The 21,198-nt window shown below is 45.5% G+C and overlaps 1 protein-coding gene across 1 annotated transcript; it reads left to right on the top strand.

The window, feature by feature from the left end:
• Positions 1-14,944: 14,944 nt before the first annotated feature.
• On the top strand, positions 14,945-20,921 carry LOC125544399 (glycine dehydrogenase (decarboxylating) 1, mitochondrial). Its single transcript, XM_048708078.2, has 15 exons — positions 14,945-16,194; positions 16,356-16,601; positions 16,690-16,767; positions 16,859-16,959; positions 17,106-17,301; positions 17,387-17,512; positions 17,595-17,780; positions 18,436-18,549; positions 18,965-19,117; positions 19,427-19,615; positions 19,715-19,792; positions 19,876-20,001; positions 20,090-20,188; positions 20,329-20,446; positions 20,533-20,921. Exons 1-15 carry the CDS (start codon positions 15,004-15,006, stop codon positions 20,625-20,627), a joined length of 3,096 nt encoding a protein of 1,031 aa, XP_048564035.1. The 5' UTR covers positions 14,945-15,003; the 3' UTR covers positions 20,628-20,921.
• The last annotated feature ends 277 nt before the right edge of the window (positions 20,922-21,198 follow it).

The following is a 21,198-nucleotide window of genomic DNA, read 5'->3' as shown; positions in this document are numbered from 1 at the left end:
CTATTGTCCGCGAGGATTAAGTTTTCAACAAGAAATTTCTTACGGCTGCAGGTGTTAAACAACATAAAAAGAAGTTTCATGTGGACCTAAGGGCTTCTGATCGTGCTCGACTTCTATTTACAACAGCTTGTCATCATGGACCAGTAGATTTTCTGGCCGGGGATCTTGATTTTATGGATCAGACCGATCCATTTGATTGTGACTGCCGAAAAGTTTGGTTGAGTTAGATGTCATTGTCCTGTTCAATCTGGATTTTGTGTAAACCTGATGAGCAATTAATCCTCTTGCTTTTGTATTGTTTGTTAGCTGGAGTTAGATATTGTTGCCCTTTTCAACTCGGGTTTGACCCATATTTTCTTTCATACTGGGCCAATGGCTTGCCATTTCTTTAATTAAGACATAAATATTATAAGCATTCACAACATAGGCAAAGAACATCACTCTCGCGGGATCCTTGAGATCTCTGTTCATTACAGAACCGCAAGTTTTTAGTGCCCACCAGCACCCACAAACTTATTTTCAGCTTGCACAACAAGGGTTGTAATTCTTAATAAGAAAAGTTGCATGGTAGTCACAGATTTGGATTTATCATTTGGGACCCACGAGGAAAAAGCCTATCCAGGGCGGTGCCGACTCGACAGTAAACATTGACAAATCTGGTTTTAAAATTACTGTAAATCCAAAACTCGTCTCAAAATCATGAAACTTGACATGGTGTTATGTCATAGCACCAACATGTTGTGGTAAAAAATTAGTCCAATTTGGGACAAGTTTTGGTACAATCTTCTTACAAACCGAAGCTTCTCTCAAAAAGGCTCATGGTTCCGAGAGGGACCTGTTGGGGATCGTAGCAGAAATTTAAAATTTTCTACGCATCACCAAGATCAATCTATGGAGTAATCTAGCAACGAGGGGAAGGAGAGTGCATCTACATACCCTTGTAGATCACTAAGCGGAAGCGTTGCAAGAACGCAGATGAAGGAGTCATACTCGTAGCGATTCAGATCGCGGTTGATTCTGATCTAAGCGCCGAACAACGGCGCCTCCGCGTTCAACACATGTGCAGCCCGGTGACGTCTCCTACGCCTTGATCCAGAAAGGGGAGAAGGAGAGGTTGGGGAAGACTCCGTCCAGTAGCAGCACGACGGCGTGGTGGTGGTGTAGGAGCGCGGGACTCCAGCAGGGCTTCGCCAAGCACTGTGTGAGACGAGGAGGGAGAGAGGTAGGGCTGCGCCAAGAGAGAGATCAAATCGTATGTTGGGCAGCCCCCATACCTCAAGTATATATAGGGGGAGGGGAAGGGGCTGCGCCCCCTCTAGGGTTCCCACCCCAAGGGGTGCGGCAGCCCTAGATCCCATCTAGGGTGGCGGCCACAAGGGGGAGAGGGGGAGGCGCACCTGGGGTGGGCCTCAGGGCCCATCTGCCCTAGGGTTTGCCCCCTTCCCCTCTAGGAGGCGCCTTGGGCCTTTGTGAGAGGCGCCCCAGCCCACCTAGGGGCTGGTCCCTTCCCACTATTGGCCCATGTAGGCCTCCAGGGCTGGTGGCCCCACCTGGTGGACCCCCGGACCCCTCCGGTGGTCCCGGTACACTACCGGTGATGCCCGGAACACTTCCGGTGGCCAAAACCATACTTCCTATATATCAATCTTTACCTCCGGACCATTCCGGAACTCCTCGTGACATCCGGGATCTCATCCAGGACTCCGAACAACATTCGGTAACTGCATACATACTTTCCCTATAACCCTAGCGTCATCGAACCTTAAGTGTGTAGACCCTACGGGTTCGGGAGTCATGCAGACATGGCCGAGACAACTCTCCGGTCAATAACCAACAGCGGGATCTGGATACCCATGTTGGTTCCCACATGCTCCACGATGATCTCATCGGATGAACCACGATGTCAAGGATTCAATCAATCCCGTATACAATTCCCTTTGTCTATCGGTACGATACTTGCCCGAGATTCGATCGTCGGTATCCGATACCTTGTTCAATCTCGTTACTGGCAAGTCTCTTTACTTGTTCCATAACACATCATCCTGTGATCAACTCCTTGGTCACATTGTGCACTTTATGATGATGTCCTACCGAGTGGGCCCAGAGATACCTTTCCGTCACACGGAGTGACAAATCCCAGTCTCGATTCGTGCCAACCCAACAGACACTTTCGGAGATACCCGTAGTGCACCTTTATAGCCACCCAGTTACGTTGTGACGTTTGGCACACCCAAAGCACTCCTACGGTATCCGGGAGTTGCACAATCTCATGGTCTAAGGAAATGATACTTGACATTAGAAAAGCTTTCGCATACGAACTACACGATCTTGTGCTAGGCTTAGGATTGGGTCTTGTCCATCACATCATTCTCCTAATGATGTGATCCCGTTATCAACGACATCCAATGTCCATGGTCAGGAAACTGTAACCATCTATTGATCAACGAGCTAGTCAACTAGAGGCTTACTAGGGACATGGTGTTGTCTATGTATCCACACATGTATCTGAGTTTCCTATCAATACAATTCTAGCATGGATAATAAACAATTATCATGAACAATGAAATATAATAATAATAACTAATTTATTATTGCCTCTAGGGCATATTTCCAACAGTCTCCCACTTGCACTAGAGTCAATAATCTAGTTCACATCGCCATGTGATTAACACTCACAGGTCACATCGCCATGTGACCAACATCCAAAGAGTTTACTAGACTCAATAATCTAGTTCACATCACTATGTGATTAACACTCAATGAGTTCTAGGTTTGATCATGTTATGCTTGTGAGAGAGGTTGTAGTCAACGGGTCTTACCATATTCAGATCCCTATGTATTTCGCAAAACTTTATGTCATATCATAGATGCTGCTACCACGTTCCACTTGGAGCTATTCCAAATTGTTGCTCCATTATACGTATCCGGTATCTCTACTCAGAGCTATCCGGATAGGTGTTAAGCTTGCATCGACGTAACTCTTTACGTCGAACTCTTTATCACCTCCATAACCGAGAAACATTTCCTTATTCCTCTATGGACAATTTTGACCGCTATCTGGTGATCCAGTCCTAGATCACCTTTGTACCCTCTTGCCAGACATGTGGCAAGGCACACATCAGGTGCGGTACTCAGCATGGCATACCGTATAGAGCCTATGACAAGAGCATAGGGGACGACCTTCGTCCTTCCTCTTTCTTCTGTCGTGGTCAAGCTTTGAGTCTTACTCAACTTCACACCTTACAACTCAGGTAAGAACCCCTTCTTTGACTGATCTATTTTGAACTCCTTCAAAAACATGTCAAGGTGTGCGTTCTTTGAAAGTATCATCAGGCATCTTGATCTATTTCTATAGATCCTGATGCCCAATATGTAAGCAGCTTTATCCAGGTCTTCCTTTGAAAATCACTCTTCAAACAACCGTTTATGCTTTCCAGAAATTCTACATCATTTCGAATCAACAATACGTCATCCACATATACTTATCAGAAATGTTGTAGTGCTCCCACTCACTTTCTTGTAAATACAAGTTTCTAGCAAACATTGTGTAAACCTAAAAGCTTTGATCACTCCATCAAAGCATATATTCTGACTCCGAGATGCTTGCTCTAGTCTATAGAAGGATCGCTGGAGCCAGCATACCTTTTAGCATCCTTAGGATCGACAAAACTTTGATTGCATCACATACAACTCTTTCTTACGAAAACTGGTAAGAGAACTTGTTTTTGACATCCATCTGTCAGATTTCATAATCAAAAAATACAGCTAATGCTAACATGATTCCGACGGACTTAAGCATCGCTACGGGTGAGAAATTCTCATCGTAGTCAACTCCTTGTATTTGTGAAAAGACTCTTTCACACAAGTCGAGCTTCATAGACGGCAACATTACCGCCCACGTCCGTCTTCTTCTTAAAGATCCATTCATCTCAATGGCTCGCTGATCATCGGGCAAGTCCACCAAAGTACATACTTTGTTCTGATACATGGATCCTATCTCAGATTTCATGGCTTCTAACCATTTGTCAGAATACGGGCCCACCATCGCTTCTCCATAGCTCGTAGGTTCATTGTTGTCTAACAACATGATATCTAAGACAGGATTACCGTACCACTCAGGAGTAGTACATATCCTTGTCGACCTATGAGGTTCGATAGCAACTTGATCCAAAGCTTCATGATCACTATCATTAACTTCCTATTCAACAGACGTAGGCTCCACAGAAAACATCTTTCTGTGTTGCATCACTCTCTGGTTGAAGTAAAGGTTCGACAACCTCATCAAGTTCTATCTTCCTCCCACTCAATTCTTTCGAGAGAAACTCCTTCTCGAGAAAGGACCCATTCTTAGCGACAAACAATTTTCCCTCGGATCTGAGATAGAAGGTATACCCAACTGTCACCTTTGGGTATCCTATGAAGATGTGTTTTGTCCGCTTTGGGTTCGAGCTTCTCCGGCTGAAGCCTTAAGCATCACAGCCCCAAACATTAAGAAACGACAACTTTGGTTTCTTGCCAAACCAATGTTCATACGGCATCGTCTCAACGGACTTATATGGTGTCCTATCTAAAGTTAATGCGGCTGTCTCTAATGCATAACCTCAAAATAATGGCGGTAGATCGGTAAGAGACATCATAGATCGCACCATATCTCATAAGGTTCGATTACGACGTCCAGACACACCATTACCCTGTGGTGTTCCAGGTGGCTTCAACTGTGAAACAATTCCACAATGTCTTAAGTGTTTGCCAAACTCATAACTCAGAAATTCTCATTGATCAGATCGTAGGAATTTGATCTTCTTGTTATGATGATTCTTAACTTCACTCTGAAATCGCTTGAACTTTTCAAATGTTTCATACTTGTGCTTCATTAAGTAAATATACCTATATCTACTCAAATCGTCAGTGAAGATGAGAAAATAGCGATATCCACCGCACGCTTCAATTCTCATTGGATCACACGCATCAGCATGTATGATTTCCAACAAGTCACTTGCCCGTTTCGTTGTACCTGAAAGCGCGGTCTTAGTCATCCTGCCCATGAGGCATGGCTCGCATGTGTCAAGCGATTCAAAATCAAGTGATTCCAAACATCCATCCACATGGAGTTTCTTTATGCATCTTACGCCAATATGACCTAAGCGACAGTGCCACAAGAAAGTGGTACTATCATTATTAACTCTACATCTTTTGGCGTGAACATGCGTATTACCACGACCGAGATTCAATGAACCATTCACATAGGGTGCATGACCATGAAAGGTATTATTCATGTAAACAGAATAACCATTATTCTCTAACTTAAATGAATAACCGTATTGCAATGAACATGATCTAATCATATTCATGCTCAACGTAGACACCTGATAACATTTATCTAGGTTCAATACTAATCCCGAAGGCAGATGGAGCGTGCGATGGTGATCTCATCAACTTTGGAAACACTTCCAACACACATCGTCACCTCGCCCTTAGCCAGTCTCCGTTTAGTCCGTAGTTTTTGCTTCAAGTCACCAATAATAGCAACTGAACCGGTATCCAATACCCAGGTGCTACCAGGAGTACTAGTGAGGTACACATTAATAACACGTATATACTTTGAAGTTGCCAGCCTTCTTTTCTACCATGCATTTGGGGTAATTCCGCTACCAGTGACCATTCCCCTTACAATAGAAGCACTTAGTCTCGGGTTTGGGTTCAACCTTGGGTTCCTTCACTAGAGCGGCAACTGGTTTGCCATCCATGAAGTTTCCCTTCTAGCCCTTGCCCTTCTTGAAACCAGTGGTCTTGTTAAACCGTCAACACTTGATGCTCCTTCTTGATTTCTACCTTTTGCGGTCTTAAGCACCGTGAACAGCTCCAGGATCAACTCCATCCCTTGCATGTCATAGTTCATCATGAAGATCTAGTAGCTTAGTGATAGTGGCTAGAGAACTCTATCAATCACTATCTTATCTGGAAGTTTAACTCCCACTTGATTTAAGTGATTGTAGCACCCAGACATTCTGAGCACATGCTCACTAGCTGAGCTATTCTCCTCCATCTTGTTGGCAAAAGAACTTGTCAGAGGTCTCACACCTCTCAACACGGGCATGAGCCTGAAATCCCAATTTCAGCTCTTGGAACATCTCATATGTTCTATGGCGTTCAAAACGTCATTGGAATCCGATTCTAAGCCGTAAAGTATGGTGCACTAAACTATCAAGTAGTCATCAGGATGTGTCTGTCAGGTGTTCACAACATCCACAGACGACGTTGTAGGGTTTTGGACATCGAGGGGTGCATCAAAGACGTAAGCCTTCTGTGTAGCAGTGAGGACACTCCTCGGACTACGGACCTAGTCCGCATCATTGCTTACAATATCTTTCAACTTAATCTTTCTCTAGGAACGTATCGAAACAGGGAGCTACAACGTGAGCTATTTATCTACAACATATTTGCAAAGACAATTTAGACTATATTCATGATAATTGAGTTCATCTAATCAAATTATTTAATGAACTCCCACTCAGATAGACATCCCTCTAGTCATGTAAGTGAAACATGATCCGAATCGACTAGGCCGTGTCCGATCATCACGTGAGATGGACTAGTCATCAACGGTGAACATCTCATGTTGATCGTATCTTCTATACGACTCATGTTCGACCTTTCGGTCTTCCGTGTTCCGAGGCCATGTCTGTACATGCTAGGCTCGTCAAGTCAACCTAAGTGTTTCGCATGTGTCCCAAGGCCATGTCTGTACATGCTAGGCTCGTCAACACCCGTTGTATTCGAACGTTAGAATCTATCACACCCGATCATCACGTGGTGCTTCGAAACAACGAACCTTCGCAACGGTGCACAGTTAGGGGGAACACTTTTCTTGAAATTTTAGTGAGGGGTCATCTTATTTAAGCTACCATCGTTCTAAGCAAATAGATGTAAAACATGATAAACATCACATGCAATCAAATGGTGACATGATATGGCCAATATCATTTTGCTCCTTTTGATCTCCATCTTCGGGGCTCCATGATCATCGTTGTCACCGGCATGACACCATGATCTCCATCACCGTGTCTTCTTGAAGTTGTCTCGTCATCTATTACTTCTACTACTATGGCTAACGCTTTAGCAATAAAGTAAAGTAATTACATGACGTTTATGTTGACACGCAGATCATAAATAAATTAAGACAACTCCTATGGCTCCTGCCGGTTGTCATACTCATCGACATGCAAGTCGTGATTCCTATTACAAGAACATAATCAATCTCATACATCACATATATCATTCATCACATCCTTTTGGTCATATCACATCACAAGGCATATGCTGCAAAAACAAGTTAGACGTCCTCTAATTGTTGTTGCAAGTTTTTACGTGGCTGCTATAGGTTTCTAGCAAGAACGTTTCTTACCTACGCGAAAACCACAACGTGATATGCCAATTTCTATTTACCCTTCATAAGGACCCTTTTCATCGAATCTGATCCGACTAAAGTGGGAGAGACAGACACCCGCTAGCCACCTTATGCAACTAGTGCATGTCAGTCGGTGGAACCAGTCTCACGTAAGCGTACATGTAAGGTCAGTCCGGGCCGCTTCATCCCACGATGCCGCCGAATCAAGATAAGACTAGTAACGGCAAGTAAATTGACAATATCGACGCCCACAACTGCTTTGTGTTCTACTCGTGCATAGAAACTACGTATAGACCTAGCTCTGATACCACTGTTGGGGATCGTAGCAGAAATTTAAAATTTTCTACGCATCACCAAGATCAATCTATGGAGTAATCTAGCAACGAGGGGAAGGAGAGTGCATCTACATACCCTTGTAGATCGCTAAGCGGAAGCATTGCAAGAATGCGGATGAAGGAGTTGTACTCGTAGCGATTTAGATCGCGGTTGATTCTGATCTAAGCACCGAACAACGGCGCCTCCGCGTTCAACACACGTGCAGCCCGGTGACGTCTCCTACGCCTTGATCCAGCAAGGGGAGAAGGAGAGGGTGGGGAAGACTCCGTCCAGCAGCAGCACGACGGCATGGTGGTGGTGGAGGAGCGCGGGACTCCAGCAGGGCTTCGCCAAGCACTGCGAGAGACGAGGAGGGAGAGAGGTAGGGCTGCGCCAAGAGAGAGATCAAATCGTATGTTGGGCAGCCCCCATACCTCAAGTATATATAGGGGGAGGGGAGGGGGCTGCGCCCCCTCTAGGGTTCCCACCCCAAGGGGTGCGGCAGCCCTAGATCCCATCTAGGGTGGCGGCCACAAGGGGGAGAGGGGGAGGCTCACCTGGGGTGGGCCTCAGGGCCCATCTGCCCTAGGGTTTGCCCCCTTCCCCTCTAGGAGGCGCCTTGGGCCTTGGTGGGAGGCGCCCCAGCCCACCTAGGGGCTGGTGCCTTCCCACTATTGGCCCATGTAGGCCTCCAGGGCTGGTGGCCCCACCTGGTGGACCCCCGAAACCCTCCAGTGGTCCCGGTACACTACCGATGATGCCCGAAACACTTCCGGTGGCCAAAACCATACTTCCTATATATCAATCTTTACCTCCGGACCATTCCGGAACTCCTCGTGACGTCCGGGATCTCATCCGGGACTCCGAACAACATTCGGTAACCGCGTACATACTTTCCCTATAACCCTAGCGTCATCGAACCTTAAGTGTGTAGGCCCCTACGGGTTCGGGAGTCATGCAGACATGGCCGAGACAACTCTCCGGTCAATAACCAACAGCGGGATCTGGATACCCATGTTGGTTCCCACATGCTCCACGATGATCTCATCGGATGAACCACGATGTCAAGGATTCAATCAATCCCGTATACAATTCCCTTTGTCTATCGGTACGATACTTGCCCGAGATTCGATCATCGGTATCCGATACCTTGTTCAATCTCGTTACCGGCAAGTCTCTTTACTCGTTCCGTAACACATCATCCCGTGATCAACTCCTTGGTCACATTGTGCACATTATGATGATGTCCTACCGAGTGGGCCCAGAGATACATCTCCGTTACACGGAGTGACAAATCCCAGTCTCGATTCGTGCCAACCCAACAGACACTTTTGGAGATACCCGTAGTGCACCTTTATAGCCACCCAGTTACGTTGTGACGTTTGGCACACCCAAAGCACTCCTACGGTATCCGGGAGTTGCATAATCTCATGGTCTAAGGAAATGATACTTGACATTAGAAAAGCTTTCGCATACGAACTACACGATCTTGTGCTAGGCTTAGGATTGGGTCTTGTCCATCACATCATTCTCCTAATGATGTGATCCCGTTATCAACGACATCCAATGTCCATGGTCAGGAAACCGTAACCATCTATTGATCAACGAGCTAGTCAACTAGAGGCTTACTAGGGACATGGTGTTGTCTATGTATCCACACATGTATCTGAGTTTCCTATCAATACAATTCTAGCATGGATAATAAACGATTATCATGAACAATGAAATATAATAATAATAACTAATTTATTATTGCCTCTAGGGCATATTTCCAACAGGACCTTGTCACCTATGTGTGCGAAACGACATACAATGTCTCTTCCCGCCTTGATTTATTTTACAGAGGCAACATGCAACTATAGATAGAAGTGTCGTCCTAAAAATATGAAATTAATCACGGTTCGTTTTACCTTTTTATACATTATTTGAGTTCCATAGGCATTTTGGAACGTACTTTCGTGTGTGCAAAGGTCATGTGTGTACTAGCCACATATGTAGTTCGATGTTCAATCTGTTTATGGAATCAAGTCCTTATACATGTTATTCTTCTGTAGACAGAGCAAATCACACGGCTTATTAGCAGCAATCGTCTATGTTATTATTGGTCTTCGCACACATTTCTGATTACAGACCTGTTTGCCGCGTATCACACACATCTTGTTCAGTTGAACCGTTTCCATTGTGTTGCCTAATCACACACAGTTCATCCTAGTGAACCGTATGCTGTATATCGCACACACCTTCATCTGGCTGCCCGTTTCTTTTGTTCCTAATCATCGCAAACTGTTAATTGAACTGAACCATATGCCATGCATCGCACACGGAACTAAAATCTGAACCGTGTTTGATGCATCCTCCATCGCAAATGTTTTGCATCTTTTTTGACGGTTTTTTACACCACTGTTTGTGATTATTGCATCGCACACAGTTTCATCGAAGGGTCTCTGATTGTAGTGTCGTGTTAGCAGCATCCTGTAGTAGTGAAGGATCAAGATCTTGAGAGAATGATTAAATATAACAAATCTATGGATGGCTTGAAGATATGATCATGATGAGCTTATATGTTGTGTCGTGGTTGATCAAGTCTTCAAGCAAGTAAGACAAGTAAGGAATTCATTGTGCGTCTCGAGAGATTGGGATGGAGCATGAAGAAGAGCAAGTGATGACCAATTCGATATTCATGGAGAAACCTGATATGGTCATGAGAGAATAGAGATATTAGCGATCATGTCTTGAAGTAAGGAAGTGAAGTGAAGGGTTCAAATGGACTTCAAGACACCAAGATTGAGCATGGAGTAAAGTAAAGGTTGAGCAAGATACAACTCAAAAGTTGAATTCTATACGGTCGACACACAAGAGCAAATGATGTACCACACGGGATCTCGTGGTATGGTAAGAGAAATTGTGAATTGCTTTGTCACTAACCCATACTATGTGTTTTATATGTTTATGTGGGTTAGGTTATTCTCATGGGCTTGCATCAAAAGAAATATTTCAAGTAGATCATATGAGAATGGCATCAAGTGAAGATGGTCACGAAGGTTGATAATTAAGGGCAAGTTCAAGATAGGCATTCCAGGGAACACATGCTTGAAGCCTGAAGATGATCACATGATGGACATGTGAAGGTCCATATAGGCATGATTGATGCATGTGGAGATGTTATACAAGACAATGCTTCTCATAAGGGTTATGTGGGAGCTATTTGAAGTCTTCACCAAGTGATGTGATCAAGATTGCACTTCCAACTTGAAGCAAGCGTGAACGTCAACATCAAGCTCAAGTGAAATGCTCACGGAAAAGGTATAACTTATCAAGGTTTTCCTAGTTTTACCAGTCCCATGGTGCTTGGTGGGAGATCGGATTACATGATTTATAGTCGTACTATCAAGAGGGGCTTTCGAGATAGTACTCTGATCACGTTGTGCGTAGAGTGCTCAAACCTTTTCATCTATTTGTCCTCCTTTTTGGTTGATCTTGGGTGTTTCTCTATGTGAGGACCTTGGGCTTGTCAAGTGCTTCAAAACGAGCTCAAGATCATACAAATCAAAATTTGTATGAGAAAGTTATGCATGTTTTACTATCGAGGTGAATGCTATTTTTTTGAGGGCCGAAACTTTTGGTTTTTAGAATGTTGCAAAAATCTAGCCAAAGGGGGCCCGAAAGTTCTAGCCTATGTTTTTTGTGTGTACAACGAGTATATTCGGTCGCTGATTATATAAGGTTCCCTTCTTCCCCATCAATTGGGGTTTTTGAATTTGAGATTTCCATCTTCTTTTGAGCTTTGTCCTCCTCCCCAAGACTCAAAACTCCATTGCATTTGGGGGAGGGGGGACTATCCCATGGATCTCAGATTCATTTGTTGATCTCCTCCATTTGTTTTTCTTCTCATCCATCCCTCGGTAGCATGACTTACTTTGCTGAGATTTGAGAGGAGGGGCGGCCGTTCTTGTGTTCCCGCTTTGCATTTGTTGCATCAGTTTGAGCTCTCCATGCTGATTTGTTCGAGTAAGAGACCGTGAGCTTGTTAACTCTTGGACGCTCTTAGACGGTTTGGTGGTTGTTGCACCAACGCCCTCTTTGTGGAGATTATGAAGAGACTCAAGTTGCTCCTTTGTGAGGATTGTGAAGTGGTCATGAATCTTGCCACCTACGGAGTGGAGGAAGAAGCTAACCATAGTGGTTGGCAATTGCCTTCGTGTTGATATCTCAAGGAGAATAGAGTGAGACATTGCGGGGTTGGTGTGCCTTTGTGATAACACCCATCTCTCCAACGAAAACTAGAGAATCGGTGGATACTTAAACTTCGTAAACATATATGTAGTCTCATGTCTCCTTTACTTCTTGCAATTCATACTTGCTACTATTGTTATATCTTGTGCTTAGTGTGACTACTAACTTTCATACTTGCTACTATTGTTTCTATATCTTGTGATATAACTTGTGTAAACTTGTAGTTTTTACTTGAGCTTATGTGTATCCTTAATTTTCTGTATCTTGTGATATACATGGTGTAAGTTTGTGCAACTTACTTGTGCTTGCTAGTATACTCATTGTTTTCATCGTGTTTAGCTTTAAGTTGTCGTTGCACTTAATTGAGTCTAGCATATTTAGGATTTGTATTTGAAAAATATCCGCCTAGTTAATTTACGCATTAGGATAAAACCAAATACATAAAAGTTTTTAAAGCGACTATTCACCCCCCTCTAGGAGACATCATGGTCCTTTCAACGATGCCCATTCAAGATCGAATTGGTATTTTTAGTTTAAAAATAATAATTAATCAAAACAACATAAATGAAAAATCATTCCATTTCATCAAAACAAAAAAATAGATATTTCATTCCATTCCATCACAAAATTTTGTATTATTTCTTTGGAGTACATAACTAGACCGACATCAACGATCGATGGAAATAGGGGTAGCCAAAAGGTAACTTTGAGCCGTGTCCCGCAGAAGGAAAAGGCATATGCTCTAATCCCCAAGCTTGTTGAATAAGGGAAATGAAAATGCTAAAGATGATTTACCAACACACAAAGTGCATAAACACACCACTTAAGCCTACCTCCCTTGTGAAATTACGAACAACATCACCTAAATAGGAAATCATCCTATTTGGAGGAGATGTAGAACCAAAAGCTACCCCAAACCTAACCCTAAATCCCAAGGGTCGGCTGGTGCCGAAAACACAACTCAAGCACATCCATAATTGTACTAGACTGACACACAAGCAAAGCTCTTCCACTCCCTTTGATCACCAGATGCTTACATACAACAAGGTAAACACAACAAAACATAATTTACCTAGCAAACAATACCAACTATGAAGTAAACTTTGCTAAATGAGTATCAACTTACTATGAAGTAAGATGCTGACTGATCTATCTTCTTCCCTAGCGAGACTGTGGGTCCAGTCTCCCTCCGCGTCGCTCCAACGACAGGAGGGGGTGGGGACCCCAGGGTTTCAATCTGGTGGTGGGTGGTGATTGGGTCAGGAATAAAGTTAGGCTTTGTCTCCGATTGATGGTGGCAAGATGATGGCGTCGTTGCTGGCATGAATAAGGTCTTCTTGTCTTGCCCTCGTTTCGATGGTGCTTCTTCATATCGTGGGGAGGCATGTGGAGGATGGTGTGTCCTATGATCTGGTTGTACCGCTCTAGTTTTTTCGTCTACAAATCTGTCTCGGTGGCGATGTCCGGCATTGTAGACAACGTAGTCGTGCGTCCAGTGGCAGAGCATGAACCAAATACAAGGGGAGGCCAAAAGAGTTAGGGAGATTAGAGAGGCCGGATTATTAGTAGGGAGTTTTATGCCTAGGAGGAGCTTATCCTTGCAAATTTCTCATGGAAGGGGTGGCGGACCCTCCTTGGTCCTGTCGGAGCTCCGCCAGTGTGTGCGCCTCGATCGTCTATCTTCAATTTTGACCAACAAAGGTTGGACAACCTCGGCCTCATAGGTAGTGTGCGAGATTTGTGTTCCTAACTTCTGCAGGTAGCAACTAACATAAATTGCTTAGTACTCCCTCCGGTCCTTTTTACTCTGCATATCATATTTGTGTCAAGTCAAACATTACAAAGTTAGACGAAATTTGTATTAAACAATATTAACATCTATGATACCAAATATATATACCATGAACCTACATTTCATAACGAATCTAACATATTTGCACTGTGAATGATGATACTTTTTTTTCTATATATTTGGTCCAAGTAGAGATTCCTTGAATTTCGACACAACTTATATGCAGACGAAAAATGACCAGGGAGTAGGTACTTAATAAGAGTTCGTTAACTAAAATGATATCGAGAATAATTATTTGTAGCAAGCCCTGCCAATCAAATACTTTAATCAGATAACTAAAAAGAACGTTGAATGTAAGATGAAAAGCTTTCTAAAAAATATATTAGCGGACGGAGGTTGGTGGAACAACGACATCCGGCCTCCCACCCTCACGGGCTCCCAGAGATTCTTTCACGGTAGGTGATCCCAACCATCGTCCGGGTCTGCTCCACTCGCAGGCGTCCATCGCATACCAAACCCACGCCGGTCACTGACGCCCCAGCCCAGTTCGACCTTCCTACCCCCGACGAGTGTGCGCATAGGCCTGGCAACTCACGCCATCCCCACGTGTTACCACTCCCTGGACCGGATCCAACATGCATCCCGTCGGCCGTGGCGTCGCGCTCGCCAGCGCCGCACCGGTTTGGCGGCTCCCCGCTCGGCACCACGCCATGCCACCGGGTGCAACGGACGCCGCAAAAAATACGGCCCGGCGGGCAGCGACCTCCACAGAATTTTCTGCGGCGGGAGGGGAGATTGGGGCGGAGGAAAGCGATAAGGTCCAGGCAGCATTGCAGCGCCGGAGTTGGGACGCGCGTCGTCTCGTCGTCTGGACCCATCCATCCATCGTCTTCCTCCCGACGATACCTCCCCCCCGGCGCCCGTTCCCACTCCGCTTGCCCGTTTCTGTGGCTGGGCCTCTTATACCGGCCGCGGCTCGGCCCCTCGTCCATCCAAACGCCATCCTCCTCCCCGCCTCCCGTTGCCGATCACCACTGTCAGCGCCCACGTCACTCTGAGACCTCCCTCTCGTGCCGTGCTCTCCACCTCACTCCCACCCCACCCCAGCTGAGGAGCAGTAGCCGAACCGAACGCGCCGATATATATTGGCCAACCAAACCAAATCACAGTCCCTAACCAAGCCACACCCGCTCTTCTCGCCAGGAGCGGAGGCCACCCACCTCCCACCCCATCCATCCCCGCCGCCGCCAGTCCAATGGAGCGCGCACGCCGCCTCGCCAGCCGCGCGCTGCTGCGCCGCCTCCTCGCGGCCTCCTCCTCCGCCACGTCCCCGGCGCCGTCCCGCGGCGTCTCCACCCTGGCGCCCAAGCCGGCGGCCGGGTCGCGCCCCCGCGCGCGCCCGGCCCACCAGTACACGCCCGGCCGCCCCGTCTCCGTGTCGGCGCTGCAGCCCAGCGACACCTTCCCGCGGAGGCACAACTCCGCCACCCCCGCCGAGCAGGCCGTCATGGCGTCCGAGTGCGGCTTCAACACCCTCGACGCGCTCATCGACGCAACCGTCCCGGCCGCAATCCGCGCGCCGCCGATGCAGTTCACCGGCAAGTTCGACGCCGGCTTCACCGAGTCGCAGATGCTCGAACACATGGCGCACCTCGCCTCCATGAACAAGACCTACAAGTCCTTCATCGGGATGGGCTACTACAACACCCACATCCCGGCCGTCATACTGCGCAACCTCATGGAGAACCCCGCGTGGTACACGCAGTACACGCCCTACCAGGCGGAGATCGCGCAGGGACGCCTCGAGTCGCTGCTCAACTACCAGACCATGGTCGCCGACCTCACCGGCCTGCCCATGTCCAACGCCTCGCTGCTCGACGAGGCCACCGCCGCCGCCGAGGCCATGGCCATGTGCCTCGGCATCGTCAAGTCCAAGAAGAAGACCTTCCTCATCGCCTCCAACTGCCACCCGCAGACCATTGACATCTGCCAGACGCGTGCCACCGGCTTCGACATCAACGTCGTCGTCTCGGCCGCCAAGGACTTCGACTACAGCAGCGGCGACGTCTGCGGCGTGCTCGTGCAGTACCCCGGCACCGAGGGGGAGGTGCTGGACTACGCCGAGTTCGTCAAGGACGCGCACGCGCACGGCGTCAAGGTGGTGATGGCCACTGACCTGCTCGCGCTCACCACGCTGCGCCCGCCGGGCGAGATTGGCGCCGACATCGCCGTGGGCTCCGCGCAACGGTTCGGCGTGCCCATGGGGTACGGCGGCCCGCACGCTGCGTTCCTCGCCACCTCCCAGGAGTACAAGCGGCTGATGCCCGGCCGCATCATCGGAGTGAGCGTCGACTCCAGCGGCAAGCCCGCGCTCCGCATGGCGATGCAGACCAGGGAGCAGCACATCCGGCGAGACAAGGCCACCAGCAACATCTGCACCGCGCAGGTACGCCAGCACCCCACCCACTCACCAAATTGCCTGATAGTGACATCACAATACGTGGTTAAGAGTTCGTGATACATGATACGGGTGGGTGGGTTAGTGGCCGAGCATATATTGTCATATACTAGTATTAGTGATTGATTAGATACTTTGTCACTTTATAGGCGTTGCTCGCCAACATGGCAGCGATGTATGCTGTCTACCATGGGCCTGCTGGCCTGAAGGCGATCGCCGACCGTGTCCATGGCCTGGCTGGTACTTTCGCCCATGGTTTGAAGAAGCTCGGGACAGTGACAGTGCAGGAGCTGCCCTACTTCGACACGGTCAAGATCACTTGCGCCGATGCTAATGCGATTGCCGAGGAGGCCCGCAAAAACGAGATGAACCTTCGCGTTGTCGACGCAAACACGGTTCGTTTTCAGCTGATTTCTGCTGTGATCCACTCCAACCGAATTAATTCTGAGTTTCGAGCATTAATTTCGAGCTGTGATATTGTAGATCACCGTTGCCTTCGATGAGACCACCACCTTGGAGGATGTTGACAAGCTGTTCAAGGTTTTCTCTGGTGGCAAGCCAGTAAGTAGTCACTCCACCAGTGCATAATCCGCGTGCTTCATGTCAAATTATGTCGCAATTTTAAATGATGTTCTGGAAACAACGCTTTCAGGTGGACTTCACAGCTGAATCCATCGCACCTGAGGTCTCAAGCTCAATTCCTCCTAGCCTTGTGCGCGACAGCCCCTACTTGACTCACCCAATCTTTAGCATGTACGTTCATAGTCAAAATTTTGCATCTTTTGCGTCAGTAATCTTATTTATTTATTTCCAAACAAAAGCATTTGTGCACAGAGCACGTACTCCACTAATTTGTCAGAATGATTGGAACAAACTGAATATATGTTGTGGCCTTGCAGGTACCACACTGAGCACGAGCTCCTCCGTTACCTGCATAAGTTGCAATCCAAGGATCTCTCACTGTGCCACAGTATGATCCCTCTTGGTTCTTGCACCATGAAACTAAATGCTACCGTCGAGATGATGCCTGTCACCGATCCCAAGTTCGCCAACATGCACCCATTTGCCCCTATTGATCAAGCTGCAGGCTATCATGTATGGACCATTTAGCATTTATTTAGTTTCTAATGAAAAATAAAAAATATACCAATGTTATGAATTGACTTGTTTTATTATGAAGGAAATGTTTGACAACCTGGGCGATCTGTTGAACACCATCACTGGTTTTGATTCGTTCTCTTTGCAACCGAATGCTGGTGCTTCAGGAGAGTATGCTGGACTGATGGTTATTCGGGCCTACCACAAGGTATGTCATGATAAACACGCTGTGCTAGTTCTGTTGCTTTGTTTAGCACTCTTTGTTTACGAACCATGTGCAAAAAATGCAGGCAAGAGGAGACCACCACCGAAATGTCTGCATCATTCCTGTCTCTGCGCACGGTACAAACCCTGCAAGTGCTGCTATGTGTGGAATGAAGATTGTTGCCGTTGGAACTGATGCCAAAGGTAACATTAACATTGAGGAGTTGAGGAAAGCTGCTGAAGCAAACAAGGACAACCTGTCTGCTCTGATGGTACTGTTTCCACGCTCTGTCAATATGAGAGTTTATCACAAGTTGCAACCTCAGTGCTACTCTTTCAGCTCAGTTGTTCATTACTAAATTTTGAGCTATCATTCTGAATCTATACTATACTACCATATTAAGTGTGATGGAGCAATTAGGAGACTTTCATTTTCTTGCAGCTTCTAATCTGTTATGTAATTAAAATATTTACTACCCAGGGCTAGAAATTTACCACATTAATCAGAAGAAAAAGAGAAAAATCTATACTGCCTCCTTTCGTGCGTTCAGATTTTAGTGGTGTAGAATAATTAATTTGATGGAAGCATGTTATAGTTCCAGCCACACAAGTTGCATGGAAATTGGGTTAGCGTATGTTAAAATGGAAATCAGACAACTGCTTCATAGAACCTTTTGTGGGAAGCTATTTGAATTAATTGACATATAATGGAAGAATTTGTCGAAATACATTATTTTATATCATTATATTTTGAAGCTACATATGGTTGATGAATAAGAGTAACTCTTCTTTTAAGCAAGTGATTAAGAGTAACTTACTTGGAAGCATGGGAAATGTTGAGTTCACTGAGGAAAGTTTATTGAAGAATTTTTTGTATCATTTTGTGCCAAGAATAACAGAATGTTGTGTGATTACCTTATTCCTCAGGTTACCTATCCTTCAACCCATGGAGTCTACGAAGAAGGCATTGATGAGATATGCAGGATTATTCATGAGAACGGCGGTCAGGTCTATATGGATGGAGCTAACATGAACGCTCAGGTTAGTTCACTGCACTTTGTTATGCCACTTTGTCTACTTGATCCTTATGCAATTGCCCCCTTCAAGTGTTATATACTAATATATGATGTATGCTGGTCCACAGATTGTATATATATCTTGTCAATATAATGAAGTTTATTCTGAAAAAATTGCGAACTACATATTCTATTAGTTTCTTTTATCTACTTGTTATTTGTTATGTTAAAAAAGGTGATTATTTGTACTTATCCAGTTTATGGATGCTAAGCTATGTTTTCTGTAAGAAAATATGTCTTTGAGTTCACCTGAACCTAAACTTTTTTAACTGAAAATCTGAACCTAATTGAGAAATTGTGCTCTGGTAATTTCAGACATCTCATACTACTATGTATCCTACAGAGAGAAATAATTCTCTTCTACCTACTTTTTTTTACAGGTTGGGTTGACAAGCCCTGGTTTTATTGGAGCAGATGTTTGCCATCTTAACCTTCACAAGACATTTTGCATTCCACATGGTGGAGGTGGTCCTGGCATGGGTCCTATTGGTGTTAAGAAGCACTTGGCGCCATTTTTGCCATCTCATCCAGTGGTAGGTATCTTGATTTTTAATGTTATCAGTGCAAATAAAATCATATTATTCAGATCTCACTCCTAATAAAATATAAAGAACAGATGAGCTTTATATTTGGTGGCGTGCCGTCTCTTTGTATTTTTCATTTTGCATGATTAAATTACTAAGAAAGTGTTTGGTGATGATGTGTTAACTACTCGAACCATGGCTTTAATGTTGAGTACTAATAACCAAAAGAATGAATCTTAATTTCTTTTGCTTGACTTTTCTCGTTTCATTTAAAAGAAAATGCAGCTACATTATCAGACTAATTTGGCAATTCATTAGATCCCCACTGGTGGCTTCCCTCTCCCTGAGAAAACCGACCCTCTTGGTTCCATTTCTGCTGCTCCATGGGGATCTGCTTTGATTCTTCCAATTTCGTACACCTACATAGCCATGATGGGCTCTCAGGGACTCACTGAAGCTTCAAAGATTGCTATCCTGAACGCGAACTACATGGCAAAGCGTCTGGAGGTACTTGATGTTACTCATTTGGTCACACATTACATGACCTTTACTAAAATAAATATTTTATGGTTGAACTACTTTTCTAACTTGTAAAGAAATCTGCAGAAACACTACCCAGTTCTTTTCCGTGGAGTCAATGGAACTGTTGCCCATGAATTCATCATTGATTTAAGAGGGTTCAAGGTACTTGTCCGAATCATTTGAGCACTGGTGCCTTGTGCATTATCCATATCAATTCACTGACTGGATCTTGGAATTTTTGACAGGCAACTGCTGGTATTGAGCCTGAGGATGTGGCGAAGCGCTTGATGGACTACGGATTCCATGGACCAACCATGTCATGGCCCGTTCCAGGCACACTTATGATTGAACCCACTGAAAGTGAAAGCAAGGTAAGCATGTCTAAGTCAATCTACTGCTTTTGGTTGCACCAACCGTTGGTTTTTGCATTAGCTTACTGCCACATCGTTTGTCTTGCAGGCTGAACTAGACAGGTTCTGTGATGCCCTTATCTCCATCAGAGAGGAAATTGCAGAGGTAGAAAATGGCAAAGCAGATGCACACAACAATGTCCTGAAGGTAATCTACTCCGAATGGTCTCCATAAATAACTAAAACATTTTCCCAACAGTTTGAGCTTTTGGCTGAACTGTCTGGTGCATGCAACTCAATGCACATGAACTGAGAAGTTAACCTTGTTCTCCCCGTCTTATTACGCAGGGCGCTCCTCACCCACCCCAACTCCTGATGGGTGACGCATGGACTAAGCCATACTCTAGGGAGTATGCTGCGTTCCCCGCCGCGTGGCTTCGTGGTGCCAAGTTCTGGCCAACAACATGTACTGATAATTCCAAAGCCTTCACACATTGCCTACAATTTATTCTTTGACATACAAACTAATAATCTCTCTTATGCTCTTACCAGGTCGTGTGGACAACGTGTACGGGGATCGCAACCTGATCTGCACTCTGCAGCAGGCATCCCAGGTGGCAGAGGAAGCTGCAGCTGCCACCGCGTAATCTTCTGATGATGACGATCCTGGTGTGTGAAACAGTGTGAAGTTATCATGCTTCCTGTAGGAGGGAAGCATGCTTGCTTCTAAATCCCTCATGTACTGTATATATTCTCCTCAAATGCCACCTTCTCCTGTATCCTCTGTACCCCCCACGGCCCCCACTGCCTCCCCATTCCCATTTGAAAGTGAAATTAGCTATATTGGCTAGCATTTCCACTCTTCTCTGAATACAGGACAAATAATGGAGATCTGTTTTGATGTCCTAGCCATACACGGAAAGAAAATCTAGTTATTCTCAGATTGTCTACTCTTATATATCCATAGTACTGTTGATAACTTGAGCCTAAAGGTCAGCCTGACTTTGGAAGGCCAACAACTGCTCAAAGAAGAGTTAAATTATCAGCCTGCCTTAGTGGGTATCATCTTACCAAGCAGTAGAATAATCTAGTCACTTTGTCAATGGGAATGCCATATGGAGAACACCCCTTGTTAGCATATGAAATGTATGAAAACCTAAAGCAAAATACTCTGCCTTGTAGAAAATTAATTTTCATACCAGACTGTTTTAAAGAGGC

The sequence above is a fragment of the Triticum urartu genome, chromosome 3A (genome assembly GCF_056163025.1).
Source record: "Triticum urartu cultivar PI428250 chromosome 3A, HENAU_Tu73, whole genome shotgun sequence".
Lineage (NCBI taxonomy): Eukaryota > Viridiplantae > Streptophyta > Magnoliopsida > Poales > Poaceae > Triticum > Triticum urartu.
The sequence above is the reverse complement of the archived record's forward strand: the minus strand, read 5'-3'. Positions and strand labels throughout refer to the sequence as shown.

Excerpts from the sequence above, each read along its gene's own strand:
- LOC125544399 (XM_048708078.2), top strand. The coding sequence starts at position 15,004 with ATGGAGCGCGCACGCCGCCTCGCCAGCCGCGCGCTGCTGCGCCGCCTC. Across the intron at positions 17,513-17,594 it reads TTATTCGGGCCTACCACAAG|GCAAGAGGAGACCACCACCG; the intron begins GTATGTCATGAT and ends CAAAAAATGCAG. Across the intron at positions 20,189-20,328 it reads CACACAACAATGTCCTGAAG|GGCGCTCCTCACCCACCCCA; the intron begins GTAATCTACTCC and ends CTTATTACGCAG.